Source organism: Euwallacea similis, chromosome 4, assembly GCF_039881205.1.
Source record: "Euwallacea similis isolate ESF13 chromosome 4, ESF131.1, whole genome shotgun sequence".
Classification (NCBI taxonomy): Eukaryota; Metazoa; Arthropoda; class Insecta; order Coleoptera; family Curculionidae; genus Euwallacea; species Euwallacea similis.
This window is the reverse complement of record NC_089612.1, coordinates 6121055-6140296: the sequence shown is the minus strand read 5'-3', so window position 1 is coordinate 6140296 and position 19242 is coordinate 6121055. Positions and strand designations below refer to the sequence as shown.

General features: G+C 37.7%; 5 protein-coding genes across 5 annotated transcripts; 2 read left to right on the top strand and 3 right to left on the bottom strand.

The window, feature by feature from the left end:
• The first annotated feature begins 226 nt into the window (after positions 1 to 226).
• Positions 227 to 4591, top strand: C901. The gene is made up of 11 exons (XM_066389313.1): positions 227 to 484; positions 539 to 734; positions 828 to 942; positions 999 to 1248; positions 1413 to 1790; positions 1838 to 1875; positions 2925 to 3085; positions 3140 to 3331; positions 3388 to 3448; positions 3506 to 3636; positions 3700 to 4591. The coding sequence occupies exons 1-11, from the start codon at positions 302 to 304 to the stop codon at positions 4014 to 4016; spliced, it is 2022 nt and encodes a 673-aa protein (XP_066245410.1). The 5' UTR covers positions 227 to 301; the 3' UTR covers positions 4017 to 4591.
• On the bottom strand, positions 4226 to 5125 carry LOC136408369 (uncharacterized). The gene has a single exon (XM_066389310.1). The coding sequence runs from the start codon at positions 5108 to 5110 to the stop codon at positions 4226 to 4228; it is 885 nt and encodes a 294-aa protein (XP_066245407.1). The 5' UTR covers positions 5111 to 5125.
• Positions 5126 to 6039: 914 nt separating this feature from the next.
• On the bottom strand, positions 6040 to 7620 carry Rsf1 (Repressor splicing factor 1). The gene is made up of 2 exons (XM_066389311.1): positions 7466 to 7620; positions 6040 to 7065 (listed from the first exon to the last, which is right to left on the bottom strand). The coding sequence occupies exon 2, from the start codon at positions 7047 to 7049 to the stop codon at positions 6468 to 6470; it is 582 nt and encodes a 193-aa protein (XP_066245408.1). The 5' UTR covers positions 7050 to 7065; positions 7466 to 7620; the 3' UTR covers positions 6040 to 6467.
• Positions 7621 to 9133: 1513 nt separating this feature from the next.
• NTPase (ectonucleoside triphosphate diphosphohydrolase NTPase) lies at positions 9134 to 12139 on the bottom strand. The gene is made up of 9 exons (XM_066389307.1): positions 11983 to 12139; positions 11686 to 11809; positions 11135 to 11296; positions 10991 to 11070; positions 10568 to 10823; positions 10224 to 10511; positions 9683 to 9942; positions 9489 to 9626; positions 9134 to 9434 (listed from the first exon to the last, which is right to left on the bottom strand). Exons 1-9 carry the CDS (start codon positions 12010 to 12012, stop codon positions 9351 to 9353), a joined length of 1422 nt encoding a protein of 473 aa, XP_066245404.1. The 5' UTR covers positions 12013 to 12139; the 3' UTR covers positions 9134 to 9350.
• A 355-nt stretch (positions 12140 to 12494) lies between these two features.
• MED17 (mediator complex subunit 17) lies at positions 12495 to 18337 on the top strand. Its single transcript, XM_066389182.1, has 8 exons — positions 12495 to 12719; positions 12776 to 13098; positions 13157 to 13362; positions 13452 to 13605; positions 16872 to 17134; positions 17182 to 17341; positions 17390 to 17681; positions 17734 to 18337. The coding sequence occupies exons 1-8, from the start codon at positions 12628 to 12630 to the stop codon at positions 18161 to 18163; spliced, it is 1920 nt and encodes a 639-aa protein (XP_066245279.1). The 5' UTR covers positions 12495 to 12627; the 3' UTR covers positions 18164 to 18337.
• The last annotated feature ends 905 nt before the right edge of the window (positions 18338 to 19242 follow it).

Genomic DNA, 19242 nt, shown 5'->3' with positions numbered 1-19242 from the left:
ATTCAAATTTCCCCATTTCTCATTCTGCGGTAACAGTTGTTCGACCTATAATGTTTCTAAAAAATAATCGGATTAATTCCAGGCTCGGTCTAGGCTGCATGTTCTTTATTATACACGAATAAGTTTTTATAATACCGAATGGTGTCCTTGCCCGGACCTGGCAATCCAGTAAATGCAACCTACAGTAGGAACATATTTTTATCAGTCGAGACAAATTTATATTAGACTAGTCAAGGTCTTGCAGCCTAGACCATGATACTATTTCGAGGAGTACCATTTACCCATTTAAATGGTCTGAAACATGATCCGGGGGCTGGTGGGTACCGCGTTGCTGCTGGTGGTTCCGTCGATACTACTGCATGTATCCGGAGACTTCGGTACCAACAGCGATCGTCCTAATAATGTGTGTCCTACCTTCGACGACTACTATACCATAAAGAACAACTCCAACTGCTGGTATGATTTGGGTGCCGATTATGTTGCCGTGAGTACTTGGTGCGGAAGAGATTTGCAAGGATTGAATGGGGTTGAATTGCAGCCCGACATCATTCAGATGCTGGGATATCCCGTGCAGACTTATAGAGTGGTCACTAAGGATGGATATGTTTTGACCATGTTTAGGATACCTAATGACGGGAGTGTGAATCCCCATGCCAAGAAGCACCCTGTATATTTTCAGCATGGGTTGGTAGCTACCTGTAACAACTTCCTGGCTTTGAAGAGGGACTCTTTGGGTAAGGTCTAATAATAAGGCAATTTCTATACCTATATGGTTAATTTCCGCATTTACCGGATTTGAAATTATACCGTTAACAAAAAACCTTCAGCATTTGTCCTATGGGAGGCCGGCTACGACGTCTGGTTAGGAAACTACCGAGGCACATTCCCGTCAGAGCAACACCTAAATCTAACCTCTAGGGATCCGAAATTTTGGGAAACCAGGTGGGGAAACCGGTACTCACTTTCGAAAGTAGCAACTCAAAAATCTCTTCTTTCAGTATGGACGATGTGGCCCTCCTAGATTTACCGGCCATGTTTCACACCATTCTCTCACACAGCGAACCTGGAAGTCAGATCATCTATGTGGGACACTCATTGGGGACAACGTTTGCCCTAATGTACGGCAGCGAGTTCCCTGAGGAAGCGAAGAGTATCATCAAAATGTTCGTCCTGCTATGTCCGGCTTACACTCTTAATCGCATGATCTCTCCTTACAAATGGTTCGCTCCTTACGGCAATTGGGTTATTGTAAGTAACATTTGCATATAAAGAGAATGCCAGCAACTGCATTCAAGCGAGTTTTTGCTCATACTTTATGCAACCTTCACCAATAATGCAGAATGTTGTAATATCGCACCCAGAAAATTTCATTTCTTGTCAGCCCCGTTAATGACTTAATTATCATGCATCAGGATACAGTGCGGGACTTGAGACTTGAACGCGTGGTATCCGAGGCCAGCGAACTCAGAAGATTGATGACGCCTTGTATGGAGTCCCCTCCTTTGATGCGACTCTGCATGCAACTTTACAATCTATTCTACGGTCCAAACGCAGACTTTGGACCTGAAATGGTCCCGGTGTACTTCAGACAACTACCCGGAGGCACCTCGATCCAGATTCTCAACCATGCCGCCGACTTGGTGTTGGGAAATTTCAGGAAGTACAATTACCCTCCGAGGATTAATATGGAGAAATATGGTGCCCCGGTGGCTCCCTTTTTTGACGTGACTAAAATCGAAGTTCCTACTTACATAGTGTATAGTACACAGGACTGGGCTACTCCCGAAGAGGTACTAGTTAGGCATGAAAAGTTCAGTGTGTATTGAAAGAGTTTTAGGACGCTTGGAACCTGTATAGGAACTTGAACGAAAAAGCTCGCCATGGGATCAAGAAAATTGATCGGCCCAATTTCAACCACATAGACTTCGTGATGGGCAGGCACGCGAGGAAAGTTGTCTACGACCCATTGGTCCGCGTCATCAATAAGGCTGTGAGACCTTAAAAATGAATTCGAGGGCTTTTACCATCGTTCCTATTTCTCACAAGAGATGATATTTATGTATAGTTACCATAAAAATGTCGTTTCAATCGCTCATACAAATAGCTGCTTCAGTATTGGAAATGTATATTTTTATTGAATAAATCTGACAAGAACCTTATGTGTTATGAGTGATGCTGAGAACTGCTACTTGCATATATTAAATATAGTAAAAATAAATTTATACGCCGTTTTTAGACATAGAAGCGCTAATTTTCTCTTGCATTAATACCCGGGTTTGGCTTAAAGTTCTCGCGGGGCCAGGATTTTCAAAAGACATAGGTGCAAAAACTAGCGTCGCACCTCAATTTTTGAGAATACGCACTTTGCATATTTTAAAGAAATGCAATGACTAACTGCCTCAAAGTTTTTCTGTCTAAATAATATTTTTAAAAATAATTAATCGTAAGAACCCCGTAAACTACAGTTACAATGAACAAACGTCGAAGAAGCAATAACTAGGCCATCACCGGTACCACTTCATTGAAGAATCAGATGCGGACAGAGTCGCGTCAAGTTCAAGGCAAGAGTGGCACACAATCATGAGCCAATTACCTTTGATTTGGCTCTGCCTCCTCAACTTCTTCATTTCACTCCCATTGGTTTGGTCGGGAAAATTCGTGCCCAAGTGGAAAAAGCAGGTAAACGGAATCATTCCGATCAGTGTTTCAAAGATCTAAATTCTGGACTTCAGGCCTGCGAACTACCCTCTTCCCACAATGAACACTCGCACTACATCTGTTCTGATGATGGGGAGGTGAAATGCCTTCCAGGTTGGAATGGGGACTTGTGCGACGTCCCCAAGTGCCGTTCTGGGTGTGATCCAATGCAAGGGTGAGTGGGTACACTCTATACTTACATCTTTGCTATAGCAGAATCCTTGAATTAGGTACTGCAACAGACCTGGAGAATGCGTTTGCAAGCTTGGGTACTATGGAAGTAAATGCAACAAATGCATTCCGTTGCCGGGATGCCAGCACGGGTACTGCAACGCCAGTTTTGAGTGCATTTGCCAGGAAGGTTGGGATGGACTCTTCTGTTCCGAGCGTAAGCTTTCTGTCCATCAGAGAAAATTAGTGATTAAACTGATCGAAAATGCAGCAATTTGTAGAGAAGGGTGCCACCCAGCTAGAGGGTACTGCACTGAACCTGGACATTGCAAATGCAGATTGGGGTGGGCTGGAAGAACCTGCAGGGAATGCCAGATATTACCGGGATGCGTTCACGGGTACTGCGAAAAACCTTTGGAATGCAAATGCTTCCCTGGTTACACGGGAATACTGTGTCAGACACGTAAGTTGAAAACTGCTTCTATATCTTAATCAGTAAGTGAGGAATATCATCTTCAGCATTATGCTCAAGGACGTGCCATAAAGAACGAGGATACTGCCGCAAGCCTGGAGAATGCAGGTGAGCATTCGCAATTTTTCAGTTACCATCTCTAAATAAAGCTATTAATAAATTCAGATGTAAGGTGGGCTGGTGGGGCGAAAACTGTGAAAAATGCTTCCCTTATCCAGGCTGCGTCAACGGTACTTGCAACAGGCCCTGGGAGTGCAACTGCAGGAAAGGCTGGGGAGGGATGCTCTGCAACGAACGTACGTCTATATTTCCAATTATTCTCCCATGAGTTCTTCTCATTAGTCTCTATGATGTTTCAGAGCTGACATACTGTGAAGACAATCCAGAGAGCTGTAAAAATGGGGCAAAATGCATCTCAGTTACCCACGATGAAGGGTCGTACAGGTGCCTTTGCAGGGAAGGCACTTATGGTAGACACTGCGAGTTGATTGACTCCCCTCCTGTTAGCACTATCAAGTCTGTAAGAAATAATGCGTCTATGGTGACACAAAAACCTGAACTCATGACTACAGTGAAGCATGAAAATATAACTTTAGTTTACGCCCAAGGACAGGAACATTTTGTTGTGGATTCTGCTATGAAAAACCGCAAAAATGAAACTGAAAATGAGACTTGAAATAATGATTTTGTAATATTTATGTATTTAATTATTTATTACAAGAACATAAACTGTTAGTCATTCATAGTTTCCCCAAGACAAATAAAGCCACTTTGCTAAACTAACACAATGGCAGAATTCAGAACAACTTATATAATAATTTTATATATAATTAAATATCCCCCTGTTTTACATAACAGCACCAAAAAATAGAAATGTTAGATTTATCAATCATCAAGAGGCTCAATTATAACTGAAGATCTATATGGCAAACCGCGCCTTCGTCTGAAATTCTCTCGCGAATCCTCTAGATATTGCATATTATCATAATATGGTCTAGGGTAAGTCTGTTGTGGTGTTCTGTAACTATACACTAAAGTAACAACTAAACTAAAAATCCCATGTATAATTTTATAAATAAAATCAAAGCATTTTTCTACAATTGGAGTGATGCTCTTGATAAAATTTGAAATTTGTGGGAGGAGTCTTAAAATATATTCCATAAGATATTTTATTACATTTACCACACCTACTACAATAGTGCTAACGAGCAATGATATGAATATTACAGTTTCTTTAAAATTGGCAAAAGTGATATGCTCCTTGAAAAAACTAAAGGAGTTTGATTTGGCTTGGTTAAAAATTTCCTTAAAACACAGATTACTCTGATTTGCAGATTCTAAAGGATCCATTTCCTTTTCAACAAACTTACGGAGAATTTCAAGTTTGATTCGCATCTCGCCAGCTACAAATTCTATGGATTTTACTTTAAACCAATATGTCCCAAACACTTCAACCGGCAAAACTACCCACAGGGAGTATCCCACTGGCGCTCCCACGGTGTTTGGCTCAGTAATACCTATCCAAGTGATGTCAGACAGATCTTTCCTCACCTTGTTCTTCACAGTCATTAGGTTCTCGATGAACTGGGTCTCTTTGGAGTCAATTTTAACTACATCCCGATAGGAATTGAGTTTTTGCACGAAACGTTTCTCCTGAAAAGTACCCACAAACACTTGAGTTTTTAACATTCTCTTGGAAAAATTCTTTATGTAACAAGGGTTGGAAGTGTGATCGATGCCATTTAACGATAATTCTGTTACTTTCGTCATTATATCAATGGTGCTCAATTTTTGTATTTTTCTTCAGACAATTATAAATAGAAATTGAATTGAGTTTTACCCAAATTGAACTCACGACTAAGCTTTCAACCTAAACAAATGAAGTCAAATTGACGTGCAGCTGTCACTATGTCGAGTTTATCCACTCGGTCACGAACACGTGACGTCATGAAACGTTATTAATTCCATGTGTGTGTATATATATATGTTTATACGGGAATCTAGAATGATCATTGTCACCGCCATTCTATTAATGAATTCGCAGGATTCACAGGCACTCACGTTGATTTTTCGCTGTGAGTAGGCAAACATATACAACTTTGCCTTAGGCACATTGCAACATTCATGTTAACTGTAAAAATTGGCTTAAATAATTATTTCATTGATAATTCCGTACGGTAAACCTTGGCATTTTACCTTTGGGCAATCACCTAATCACCATTATACAGAGAGAGATATCAATTGTAAACAAAAACAATGATTTTCTACTATGAACGTTTACTTTTTCTTTGATAGTAGAGCTGCTGTTTGGAGCACTACCTACCACAGAATACCTGCAATATACATTTACCTTCGCTATATGTACAGAACTACTACCTATATACCTACCAAAACTTAATTATTAATGTTCAAATACAGATCTTGTTGGTCTGATTCATGGTTTCTATGAAAACTAACTGGATGTTAAAGTTAGTAGCACGTTAATAAACTGGCACTTAGGCACCGTTGTGCAGACTCCTAGCAACTTTTGCCGGCAAGATAATTTCCATAGAAACGACGGATTCGAAGCTGACCGTTGGTCAATTTTCACTAACGTTACTTTACCGGCTTGTGTTCCATATTAGAAACCCTTTTTTCTTTCAAACTACCCACCCTTAACAGGTTTAATGTTTTTGGTCCTAAAAAAAGAGATCTATCTGTTTATCTTTTAACTTCCTCTTTATTGTACTGCAAAGATTTGAGGATAAAATTGAGGCAAACACAAACGTTATGTTCATATTACCACAGTCTAAAATGAAAATTGAACATAATGTCTACAAAACTTCAAATTTTAAAGTCATTAGGCTTAAATTAGGAAGGTTTAAACACTAGACAGAGGTCTTTTGACTATAAAGGTAGGAGATTATTACCTTGGGAAGAAGCCTAATCTCCAAATAGGGAAAATCAACAGAACAATTAAATACCTAAAACCTGTAGGTATAGAAATACAGTCATAAGCCTGAGAACAATGCAAGTTATCCAAAAAAATGTGTCTACATATTAAAAAAAAGATGAATATATTACTTACAGAACAGATTCTTGCTGTCCTGCCAACCTTAATATGAAAATGTTTACATGTAGTCTACATTTAGTGCCTTGGGCCTCCCATCGGTGACCGGGAACGGTAGTTGGGCCCTCCTCCCCCACCTCGACCACCACCAAACTTCCTCGGTGGTCCACCTTCATCATCAAAGTCACTTCTCCGGCTGAAATCTCTGCCTCCAAATCGGTCACCGCCATCTTGCCTGCCGCCTCGAAAACCTCCACCACCACGTCCACCTCTATCGAATCTTCCGCCTCCTGGGCCCCCTCTAAAACCTCCTCGATCAGGAAAATTTCTGGGGCCTCCCCTCGGTGGGCCACCTCTGCCTCGTCCTCGATCCCCTCTAAATCCACCTCCTCCTCTACCGCCTCCGCGCCTTTCTTTTGCGATTTCCACCCGAAGCTTGCACCCCAAGAAATCTATTCCATTGAGGTTATCACAAGCAGCTTCTGCATCTGATGGGCTGCTAAAATCTACAAAAGCAAAACCGGGGGGATTTAGTGCTATCCAAACATTGTTCAGTTTGCCGAATTTTTCGAACTCCTCCTGAAGATCTTCTTTCTTGATTCCCTCTTCGAGGCCTCCTACATAAACACGGGCGCCTCTTTCTGTACTTCTGTCGCCCATACTGTAGATCTTCTTTCTGTGAAAATTGCAGATATTTGTCTTTGGTAACAGGGTCGCGGGGCACGGTTTGCCGAAAATTCGGAGGAAACGGGGATTGTGATGCATGAAAGAGGGTTTTAGCTACCATGTTGAAAAGTCTCCTTTTAAGTATATATACGAGGAGTCTTGGCTTTAATACCCAAGTTAATGCCTGCAGAAAGGCTTAGTTGTTGTGCATTTAACTTGAAGGCGAATACGTTTCGATTACATGAAAATTAATAAAGAAAATGCGAACTAAAGGCGGCAAGGCGTCATGGCGTCGGATTGTGAAAGAAATCAAACGGTGTGGAAGGTATTTGATGTCGGATATTCGCAGCTAAACTTTGTATAAAATGGTAAACGGAGACTTTCTATTCGTAGATCAGATATTTAGTTACCAAATTCGAAGCAGTAGATCAAAACTCGACGGATTTTTCACAAATATTTTCGCTGCAGTGAGGATATTTCGTCTCGTTTTTGTAATGGAAGATTGAAAAAGAGACACTGCCGGCTAGAGAGAGACCGGAAAGGACAGCAAACCGTAAATAAACGATCAATACCGAGGCGTATTCACAATACCCAGCGCTTGCTTTATCGGAGAGCTAAGCGACTAAAAAGATCCAGACTCGCACCTATATTTGTGCGAAAACTGCTTTAGAATCTGGTTGACCTGTGAACGCTCCTTCGACCGAGGCTGACAAACAAAGTTGGTAGTGCCATAGCAGAGCCGATTTATAAGTTGTTTTGAAGCAGTCAGCAACGCTGACAGTTAGGGATCTGTATTTTACGCATTTGTCGTTTTGCTTCCCTACTGCAATAGCGCACCTTGTATGTTTTCTCATTTTCAGATTCGCGTCAAATTCTAAGTAATTGACACATAACAACCCCTCCTTATCTCCAACTCTTCAAGAAAATCTCTCATATCGACGATAACAAACGTATTTCTTTTTTAACGAATTAGCATTAATTAAGAACTAAATAACATTCGTAAGTCATTTGATTCGTTGTGACGCCGCCTGCATAAAATTCAACTCAATTGTTTTCATGGATGACTATCATTCAGTACATTGAGTGACAAGCCACGCGGGTTTTCGTCGCAGTGGCATTCGTCACTTTTGGAGACATTTCTTCGCTCCTTCACTCAGAGATTGCGTAATTTTAAAAAATTTAAATAAAATGAGGTGCCAAGTAAATTTCAAATTTTTGTAAATAATTAATATAAAACAAATGTGAAGAAGTTCTTGATGTTCTGGTGAATGAAAGCTTGCGTGATGACTAACAGAAAGATTAATTATAAACCACGTCGCTTTAAAATTTGTACAGAAGTTTCTCCTGAAAGAGAACGTGAGTGTGTAGTCGGATACGGCAAATATACCACAATCCAGGAACCTTCAGTACGCTGTAAATAATGCTTAATTAAAATTATGAGCTCCAGACTACGATTATCACGAGATTAGAGATGATATTTATAAATTCATGCGCCTGAGAATCCCAAAGGGCTTCGTTAGCTTTCATGCCAAATAAGTGTAATGGCAATTGTTTCAGCCTTGACGTCGCTTTTCTTGCATTACGCTCTGGAAGGATCGGGAAGGGAAGAGCTTTGAGGAGTTATTCTATAGCCACCAAACCTAAGATATTAACTGCGTTATTAACCTTATACGCAACTCTTTACGACAGGACACGGCTTGGCATAATGTATGCTTTTCCCCATTTATTTTCCCTCAAAACCACGCTTTACATTTTTTGCTAATTCATAATTTATTTAAAACTTATCATTTAAAGTAACGCTGTACAAGTATTATCAAAAACAAACTAATTGGAATCAATTACACAGCCCAATGTAAATTAAATGCCCGTGTCGAATTACCGTCCTCCGCCAAGAATTATTAATAATTATAAAAACTTATTAAGTTTGAATCTTCAGTTTTTGCACAAAAGTAGCTATGATGAATATAAAGTAATAATATTACAGAATGGAATTATTTGTAAAGTAACAAAATAAAGCAATAATTTTGTTAATTTTATTACTTACTTTATATTCTTTGTATCTACTTCTGAGTACGCTCAAAATTCTAACTTATTTCCCAGAGAAAATAAGTCTTCTATTCAATAAAAGCTTACTTTTACATATCCCTGGGATATTTACAAATATTCACACTCTGTAGTTTGTGCTATAAAAGTATGGAAAATTATGTGTCTTTTCTGTGCTGATACCCCAATCAGAGGTTTACTTAAACATTGCAAAAGTTTAAAATAAGGCACTAGGGCTGCTAATTTACAAGCCTAAACGACGTTGGCCTTTCTTAATTCATCATAAGCAGCCCCTAAAGCCCAACTAATCTCATGTCCCAATATTTTTTTGTAGAGCTGTAAAAAATGTTATTAGTTGCTCATCCAACATCAAAAAGCCAAAACTCATACATAAATATTGGTATCCAGACTAAGTCCAAACGCTTTCTCCAGCAACAACCAAATAAATGTTAAATCCATACATATGAATGGTTGCTCAATGTTGGCTTCATGACAGACTCTTTGCGCTTGCTTTTTAAAGTCTTCAACCTGATAAACGTACTATGAAATACGCTTTGATAGCTAATAATATTAAATAATTATACCTTCACTTGTCCCCCTTTAGAAAAATCAATCAGCCCAACTTGACTGGCTTTGTCGTAATAATAACTAAAAGCAAATATGCTCTTCAAGGGAAGCTCTTCTGGGGGCTTCCTTTGACTTGATATCACATGAATGTATTCTTCAATTATTTTTGAGCATTTGGCAAAGTTTACTATAGGAATTTCTTCTACGGTTAATTCATCACTCACTTTTTGAAAAGTCAGAAAATCCTCTTGGGGGCCACTGACAAAGTAATCACTTCCTGTATTTAAAAAAACAACAACAATAGAATAGAATATAAAATCTTAAAAAACTAAATAAATTTAATCTAGAAAAACTAAATCAAAAACCATACACATTTGGCTGGACTGCATTAGTAAGCAGGAGGTCTTGGAGGTTAATCTTGTACAATTTTAAAACAATAAATTTCATTTCAATATATTTTGTATGTAAAATAAAGATCAATAATAGCCAAGTCTTTCTTGTAAGAGTAGTGCCAAGAATTGGAGATTGAAAATAAATATCCACCAAAAAATTACTTACCATGATAATGAAACTTATGATCTTTGACTACAGTATTAACACAATCGCAGGTCACATTAAATTTGTCTCCGTTTTGATGAGAAATTACAGCTTTTCGAGCGGCTTTAAGGCCTAAACCTAAATAGCTGTGAGTGAAAACTGGAGTTTTTCCTATGGGAGTCACCGCCTCATGAACGCTCTCCGTCTCTTTAAGACTGGAAGGAGTTAATGCTGCAAAGGTTACTTGTGTGGAACCTCCACCTAAGTCCAAAGCAGCCACTGTCTTTTCAGGACTTGAGTGCAATTTATCTAAAATTCTTGTTCATGCAATTTGAATGCAATGTTTTTAAGTATGATGCACCTACTTAATAAGAAATTTACGGTAAACCAGGAAAATATCCCTTCATCAGTACCATCCATAATCTCAATAGAGTTTTCATCAGTTATGAAAGGGGTTTTATTAAATAGCTCTTGCAAGGCATTTAATATATTGTCAGCTTGCTCCTGGGGTAATATTCTTAAGCCTGCAGTAGCTTTGAGCACTAAAGGAGTTTTTCCCCAATATTCTTTGGGAATTTCTTTCTTGGCCAATTCCAAAAGTTCTGCGATTTTTCGTGCTGCCTAATAGCAATGTTATGAAATAAATAATAGTCAGTTTCACAATTCTATGAAATTCATAAATTTATCTTAACTGATTTAATGTCAAGGTATGACTTGCAGCAATAAATGAAAAGCATTATGTGTAATCCTACATGAATTTCATTTTCAAGAGCTTGATGAATATTTACCTTTTCTGGTTCACTGGCAAAAGAGGACAGGCCAGGCTTATTAAACTCAAACAATTCTTTGTCTAACACTAAGTTATCCCCTATAAAGGAATCATTAAAAACAGCATCAAAACATAACTTTTTATTACAAAAATTATTGCTTACCCAAATATGATTTATGGAAAGTATAGGCCAATACTCGAGACCCAGTACTGCCCGCGTCAATAACAACAGCATGAACTGGCTTGTAATAACCAAGAAAGCGCCTGGCTAAATCATCTATAATTTTATTGCCCAAAAACCATGGGATTTGGTCTGTATAAAGTACTGGAAAAAGTTAGTTTTTGATTGTTTGGCTTCAAGTAATAAAGGAGGTTGATGTTTCTTTATGATTGATGATTTAACACAGAACTCCTAAGATTTAGGAATTCAAAAGTGAAGTAAACTCATTAGTTATCCAGTTGAGATTTGAAAATGGCTTTGAAGTTGGATATTTACTGTCTTGTCAAAAACATTAAAATCAAGTATTTCTGGCAATTTAAAATTGGAATGATCCAATCTAGCAGTAGGATGCAAGGAATAGATGGAATATGATTGAAACTCATTCTGATTAGATGAGTTTTAAATTGAAAACTGCATCCTAAACAGGATGTATTTTGAATAGTTAACTGGTGTATAGATAAGTAGAAACACACTTTACATTTCTTCAAACTTACCTAGAAAAGTAGTCAAAACTGTGGCACTTATAATGAGGCAAAGTAAAGATGTATGAATGGAATTAGTCTCAGACTTTTTGGTCTTACGTTTCTTGCCTGTGGCCTTTTCATTGTGCTCTTTGACCTGCAACACATATTATAAGTGATTTAATAATAGCATTTATAATGTTAAATTATATTAAAACATAAAAATATACTCAGATAAATTTTCCAAGTCAGCAAGAAGTTGTATTCAGTTAAACTCATATTTAAAGGTTCTTTTAAAGGTTTTTTGATCTTATGTATGCAGGAACTTACCTTCCTCCTCCGAAGCTCACTATTGGACATGACTGTAAAACTTACTCAATTGTGACTGTGGCGCCTAACCATTAATTTAAATTTGTTATAATTTGTAAGGGATATATCTCTTGCACAATGCGTAGTAACGTGTTTACTTATCAATACATTAGTTTAGCGATATTTGAAGGGTTTGGTGCAGTATTCCTTATCTTATCAATCAAAACGGAGCCTAAAATATCCGAATTACTTAACCAACTTCAAGCACTCTACAGCTAAGTTATCTGTTTTTTATAGAAACTAAGTGCGGAGTAGATTACAGTCATTAATTATTTCAATTTTTAACGATGAGACCGATTTATTAATTTTGTTGATAATAGAAATACTTGACGTTGACAAGTTGATCAGTTGATGAACTCGTGTGACGTGCCATCGTGACGTTGTCTATTGTATCCTATACATAAAAAATTGTGTTCCCTTGTAGGTATAAGCCTCACAATTAACACTCAGTTGTCTTTTTGATTGACATTGACACTACTGACATTGGAGGTTAGATGTTCACTGTTATTGTTTTTATTGTAACATTTTGTGGATAAACTTAAACATTCAAAACCGTTGAAATTAATAAACTTTCTTACCTCTAATTAGTAGGTCCCAAAACACATTATGTCTTTCAATGGCGTGAACATCTCAGTTGAGGCTCCAATTGAAAACCAAATTCAAGAAATAACCTACGACGGGATTGAGCTTTATCAACCGTAAGATGTTTTTTGCTTTACTCTTTATTTAACACGCATGAAATACTGCATTTTAGACCTCTGACTTTGTCGGAGAGTTTAGTCAAATATGCCCAGAAAATCGACTTCAGCAAAACCTCAGATGTTGAGGTTAAACGGGAGGAAAGTATGGAGGATTCTAAGTCAGACACTGACAGCAAAGATGCCTTTCACTCGTCGCTTTGGCCATGGGACTCCGTGAGAAACAAACTGAAAAATGCCCATCAAGAGGTTTGTGTCTTGGCCGATGTATTGGCAATTGCCAAAGACAAGAGATATATGGTCTTAGATCCTGTGCAGCAGGAAGCTTTGGAAACGAAGACTATGGTGCAAATTTATGCTAGAAAGAAAGCTCTTGCTGGTAATCATGTGTTTTGTGTATAAGTTACTTTATTAATGCAAAAAATGTCTATTTTTAGGGGCCTCCAATGTGCTACTGGCTGGTGCAGAAAAACTGAAAACTTCACAAAATGAGGCAGTAAGAAACCGCACAACTTTAGATTTCCACATAGAATTGTTGAGGCTCAGACAAAACTGGAGACTGAAAAAAGTGTCTAACACCATTATTGGAGATTTAAGCTACAGAACTGCTGGTTCCAAGTATCTACAAACTGGGACTTTTGAGGTAAATTGTGGATTAAGCTAAAGTATTATATGAATTGATCTAGAGAAATTCATATAATACTTTAGCTTAATAAATTTAATAAAATTTAGGTAACAAAGGCAGAAGATGATGAAAAACAAAATAGCCCTCCTAGCAGCCCTTTGCCAGGTGTTATAGCTCCTATAAAACCAAGCAGTGCCCTCAAAGTATCTATACCTTCAGAGTTGCAGGGGGTGGCCTATATAGAAGTATTATGCCAGAAGGGTAAGAGTGCATTTTTGTATCAATCAGTTTATTAATGTTATGGTCCAGGGATATACTCAGGTCAAAAGTATTGGCAAATTTAGCTGTTGACATTGGTGGTGTTGTTGAAAAGAAAGCCAGTAAGTTATTTTTCATGTTGATTGTTGTCAGATCAGGTTTTACCATCCCCAGCTGGTTTGTGGTACGTCACTTACGTTCACCAGTCAACGTCTTCAAATCTTTGTTTAATTTAAAAACATTTTTGTTTCCTGCATTTTTTCACATTTGTCACCTGCTTTTAATTAGTTTTCGCGGAAAAGTAGTATATATCTTGGACGTCCGAAAGTAAAAATCGCGTGTTTACCCCACATAAATTCTCACCAATTCTGATTCCCCTTATAACAGATTCTCTCCACATTTTCTATAAGCGAATGATTCCCGGCCGCTAATGCTGCAATAAAAGAGAGAATTATATTTTTTGACCAACCAACGTCGGCCAAAATTTCGTTCTCACTCCCACATATTCCTAGGGGACAGGGACTTGATGGAATGGTCGTTCGCGATTGGTCAAAACTTACGTAAGGGAAGGTGGACGTGGCCTATGAGAAGTTCGAGGTTATCGGAGGAAGTGATTGTGATTTGTGATTAGCGAAGGAATGTACAGGAAGTTCCAGTTATTAGTTTTTTAAAGAAAAAGCTCACCACTCTGTTTTATAAACGGAAACTCGGGGATCAAGTTTAGATTAAAATATACACTTTCGGTGGGTTTAATAAGTAAGTCCCGGGTTTTACCAATATTTTCACGCCGACATAATTCGGCAACAATGGGGTTTGTGAGTTAGTGTTAATTCAAAGCGTTTGCGAGCCACACTTAATCTCTGATTGCTTGTAAAATAATGTTCAAGTAATTCAGTTAAATGTAGTGAATACACGATTGATACGCGTAAACTTCCCAGCTGATTTTTTTCGCACGTCGAAGTCGCTCCTGTAAAAGGTTCACAAGTAGTCCTGAATTGCTTAGTTAAAGGTAAGAGGAAGAAGTGTTACGGACCCAGGAATTGTTTATTTTGGAAGTGGCATGTTTTTCCTGTGCTACCTTTGTGGTAATACATTTTAAATGGTTTTGCTGTGTGAACCCAAGAACTGCTATTTTCCATTATTATAAGTATGTTAACCGGGATTAATTCCGTAATTTATAAAGAACTAACAAAAAACAAAAACCTCTTTGGAGCTTAAACTCTTGTATAGAAGAAACGGTTGAAATCTTACCACAGGGGCACCAATAAAAGTGTGTTACTTACGAGTAAAGAATTGAAGCTCTTTTGAAGGATGTAAATTACGCTAAATTAAACAGAACAATCCAGAAGAAAAACCGATGCACGTCATAAACCACGTAATTTCATTGCCAGCTCTTACGTTCAAAATACGAAAAGTTTTCAACGAGAAATTCGTCTCTAGATAAACTAAAATTATATGTATGAATTTCAACTAGTTCTTAGATCTAAGAATAACATACCCGTTAATGTTTAGTAAAATATTTAAACTTAACTTGAACATAAATAATGGAAATATTAACTGCAATGTTGGCAACAGGGCGCGGTGTCGCCAAATTTGTCACATGTTCATCCCTTTGTAAATTACGCTTCCCCATTTCGCCATTTTATTTTGTTGTGACAGTTGTGTTTACGTAAATACTATTCAAGTTTCGTCGAATTCTATCAAAGCTCCCGTTTTACTGGTAATCTCTTTATCACAAACTGTTCTTTCAAGAACAGCGGCTAGTGTTAATATACTCCACGTCTATTATTAGTGTTTTTCGATATGCCAAAGCAGTTAAATAGCCTGTGTAAGGAGCTTGTTGCTTCCTGAATAGGATATTTTGCACGGGAAAGCAACAACAACGGTCTTTTGTTGCCAATGAATGCCGGGAGAGAAATGTGTATATCATTCTTATTAAATTACTCAGATTGTACATCCATTGTGTTGTTTGTAGCGAGTAGCCGCAGCCTAAGAAATACTGAATTTATCATACAACTGGCAACACCTCTGAGTTTCACCATTATGACATGCATAGGTTTTCGTACTGGATGACCTATATACATCCGTTATCTAGATTTTTGGCAAATATCGTCAATCCATTAGAATAAAATACAGATTCTTACATTAAAAATTCCAGTTATTTTTGAAAAGAATTGAAATTCTGTTTATGGTTACTACACATTGGATTATTTTGGCATTTTTATCAAAGGTAGCTCTGGAACACCATGACGTCATGAAACAATTGTGAATCATATCCCAAAGAAAATAATATTAAAATCTTTTAAGTAGGTAAAGGTGACGCCACTAGTATTGTAATGTACTGTGTGACCTATTGAAACATGTAAAGGAAGATACTGTTGGAGCTCGCTTTGCTGTGAACTATCTGGAATCACAAAAAAATTAAATCATATAACGATGGCAAGTTAAATACGACATTATCCACTACCTTTAAATTTTTGTAACTAACAAATGAATTAATAAAAAATGGAATTTATTCCGTGTTAACAAGCACAAAGAAAGCCCCAGTTGAATACGGAAAAAACTAGAAGAGTTCTGCCGCTTTCAGAAAAATGAAGGAATTTAATTTTTTTACATTTTTATAGATCTTTCTTGAGTAACTTTGTAGGGAATATTCCAAGGTTCTCAATCAATTTCGTATAGTTGCCCGTCAAAGATCCTGAAATAATATATTAGACAATCAAAGACACTTGGAGATTATAACTTATAAAGAGTTTATTATTGTTTAAATTTGGACGCTGATACTTGCAAGTGGAAAATAGATCTACAGGATCCCAATCGCTCCCGCTCCCTTTATTCTTATAAATCGACTTACAGGCCTCAGGAAAGTCGGCCTACTCAATACATAAATTAATAACTTTAGTGCCTAGATACAGTACAACTACTCTTACAGGTTTGATGAGACAGACATCGAGATCACACATGTTCCCTGATTTCTTATTTTTTGCGTTTATCTATAACGTTTCGACCTTAATACATGTAGGTTACATGGTGGAACTCTAATTCCGGCCCACTCTCCCTGATCACAACCCCATCAATACAGTCTGTGAGGTCAATACCCCCCAATATTACCAGTGCCACGCACACTAGCACAAGTACTCGTTAACCTCATTTGGTCGCAGGCCGAGGATTACCTCATCGCATCTCTTATTTATATTTCACATAAATTTTTCTTATTCGAAGCATTGAAATGTGTAGTTGTAAGTAAGAGTTTTTCTTTCATTTTCCAGATCAAGAAGACCTTTGTTCTGCCAATATTAACCTCTTAGGCTCTGGAGCTCCTTCTTCTAACCCTGATATGCACTGGCAGCAAAAACTCGAAGCTGCTCAAAATGTCCTATTTTGCAAAGAACTCTTTAATCAACTCGCCAAGGAAGCTGTTCAACTTCAAGCACCAATTCCCCATATGGTGGTTGGTAACCAGATAATGGCAACAGTTCTACCTGGGATTCAACTAATTATCGCTCTCAGACATTCCACCTCAGGAGACAAGGTAGTGAAGTTCCATTAATATTCAGTTATTTATGTATATTTTTGCAGAAATTTGAGAAGCCGTCTCCCTCAAAAAGTGAACATGATCATGTGTTGGAGCACTCGTTACATCAGCTCCTTAGGGAAGTGCATCACAAAAATACTCATCATCCATTCCCGCACCCGGCCACTGGTCCTTTAGGGCCGTCGAAAAAGCGAATGATGGCTGGTAAGAGTTAAATAATCCTTTTTTCCTTTTTAAATACATTTTTCAAAGGTCCAATGGCTGCGGATCGTTATGAACTACTGGAAATGACGAAACAGGAAACTTTGCTCGAGCAAATTGTAAAACAAGCACAACATTTCATCATGCGAATGCGGACTGAGTATGTCTTAGACACTATCGCAAAAGAATTCAAAGATCCTTTAATTTCGTCTCATTGGAACACATTGAACAGCCCCACTCAGAGCTGTGTGAAAATAAACATATCTACCCATGGATATGATGCAGTGTGTAGAACTCCTTTGGTTATTCACGTGGGGGAGAAAAGCCTTAAATGTGTTTGCCGGTAAGTTTCTTTTATATCAAGTTGCGATTTTCGGAATGATTGAAATTTGTAGAGACGGAAAAGTAATGAATATGAGTTATGAGCCGCAGGAGTTACGAGATCTGATCTTCTGCCATATAAACCAACACCAAATTTTAGCCGTTCAAGCTTTAGCTAAAACCCTTGGTTGGCAACCATTGGGAAATTCCAATCATTTAGGTAGCGGCCCAGTAGAGCCTTTAGGAAATGCAGCATCCTGTCTCTTAGCATCTCCAACTGGTGACAGAATTATAGCAGTCAAATGTGAGCCTCAAGCCAGTGGAATGCAGGTGTCTGTGGCTCATTCACCGAGGTCAGATTTTTTCCCCAGTCGTCTTGTGACGGAACGGAAGTGGGAACACTTAGGCGGCCAATTTAGGGACGTGCGACTGGAAAAAATGGAGGGCAGGAATTTTCTGCATAAAATGGAGCTTTTGATGGCCAGCCTCACTAGTAATTCTTAAACCTATAGTATCGAACAGTAAGGAAAAATATTGGACTATTAAAATACTTTAAAGTTTTAATTTATTTTGTTAGCATTATTTTTGTATGTGGTTATACATTTGGTACATTTTGCATAATTTTTCTTTTATTTTGTTTGGAAATAATGCCTTACATAAATAGGGGTTGTTTGAACGGTAGAACTGTACGCTATTTTCAATTAAAAATAATCCCTTACCGTGGGTTTGGACGAACTCAAAGGTTTAAGATTATGGGGGATATAATTAACAAAATTAAGTGTTATTCTTAAATAAAATTAGAGAAAAAGTGAACATCCCTTCCCTTCCTTTTTACTTTGTGATGGGCATGTGCCGAATCCTCTTAAGGGAAAATAAAAGTGTTAGAGTTGTATTGTAGTCAGATATCCTAAGAATAAATTCTTGAACTGTACAGACTTTCCCCGCTTTTTCTTCCTCTTATAAAATCTACCTAGTACAAACTATATGTAAAGCCTGAATAAAAAGATTCTTAAAACCCACCTATGGCCGAGCTTGTTGGGATAAAAATTGGGCTGGTCGAGACTCGCGCTATATATTTTTCACTGATGGAATCTCACATAAGAAACATCGTGTGTTTCCAGTGATTCTGCTGGTCCTCATTTTTTACAAAGGTTTTTTAATCGAGATCTAAATCCAAGAAGAGACACTTTTGTGGGAGGTGAGGTGTTGAGGATGTCCCTCTGTTATTTTAGAAATAATATTTGTTTGCCAATTACGCATGAAAAGAACTTTGAAAACTATTCAAACAAAGAACGTTACCAATACTTAAAGGCTTTATTTCGAAATTTCTAAAGATATTTGCTTGTAGTTAAAGTTAACAGCACAAAACGGGATTGAAGAGCTACTTCCAGAACAATAATAATTATAAAACCTCCAATTTGTCAAGATGATATTCTAAAGAATTAGGAACTTGTATAGATCGTGCTCCTTATGAATTACGCGTTAAGCATCATATATTAAAAAAAAACATAAACGCAGCAATCTAACAAGAAGAATCGGAAATTATAACAGTTAAAATTTACTTCTGCAACGAAGAGTTTGTC